Source organism: Chaetura pelagica, unplaced genomic scaffold, assembly GCF_000747805.2.
Source record: "Chaetura pelagica isolate M959 unplaced genomic scaffold, ChaPel_1.0 scaffold872, whole genome shotgun sequence".
Taxonomy (NCBI): domain Eukaryota; kingdom Metazoa; phylum Chordata; class Aves; order Apodiformes; family Apodidae; genus Chaetura; species Chaetura pelagica.
Window position 1 is genome coordinate 116,171 of NW_009952388.1, and position 416 is coordinate 116,586.

At 69.5% G+C, this 416-nt stretch overlaps 1 protein-coding gene across 1 annotated transcript in view; it reads right to left on the reverse strand.

Annotated features, from left to right (window-relative positions):
• Positions 1-4: 4 nt before the first annotated feature.
• The window catches only part of LOXL3 (lysyl oxidase-like 3), a 15,959-nt gene continuing 15,547 nt past the window's right edge, over positions 5-416 (reverse strand). Inside the window, 1 exon segment of the mRNA XM_010008182.1 lies at positions 5-313. Coding sequence (XP_010006484.1) covers positions 5-313 — 309 coding nt within the window.

The following is a 416-nucleotide window of genomic DNA, read 5'->3' on the forward strand; positions in this document are numbered from 1 at the left end:
CGCATCACCTGAGCGGGCAGAGGTGATAGCTGTTGGCTCTGGCACGTCCCCTGTGTCCCCCGCGGCTGCCCCTGCCTCCCCATGCCAGCCCACTCCCAGTGCCACAGCCTGCCCCCAGCCCCAGTGCCCTCCTCCTGGGCCACCCCAGCCAGGACACCCCCTGCCCCGCGTCCCCGGCCTCCTGCTCCCCGGGGCTGTTACCGATGTGGCAGCTGTGCACCCAGATGCGGTGCCCGTCGTACTTGCAGTTGCATTTCATGGCGTTGCTGGTGAAGTCGCTCTCTGCCACCTCAAAGTTGGGGTTGATCACGACCTGTGGGGCACTGGCAGTGAGGGTGGCAGGCCCGTCCCCCCCCCTGGCAGCCCCGCAGCAGGGCAGGTTGGCCTTCCAGTGGAGCTGCCGCCCGCAGCACGGG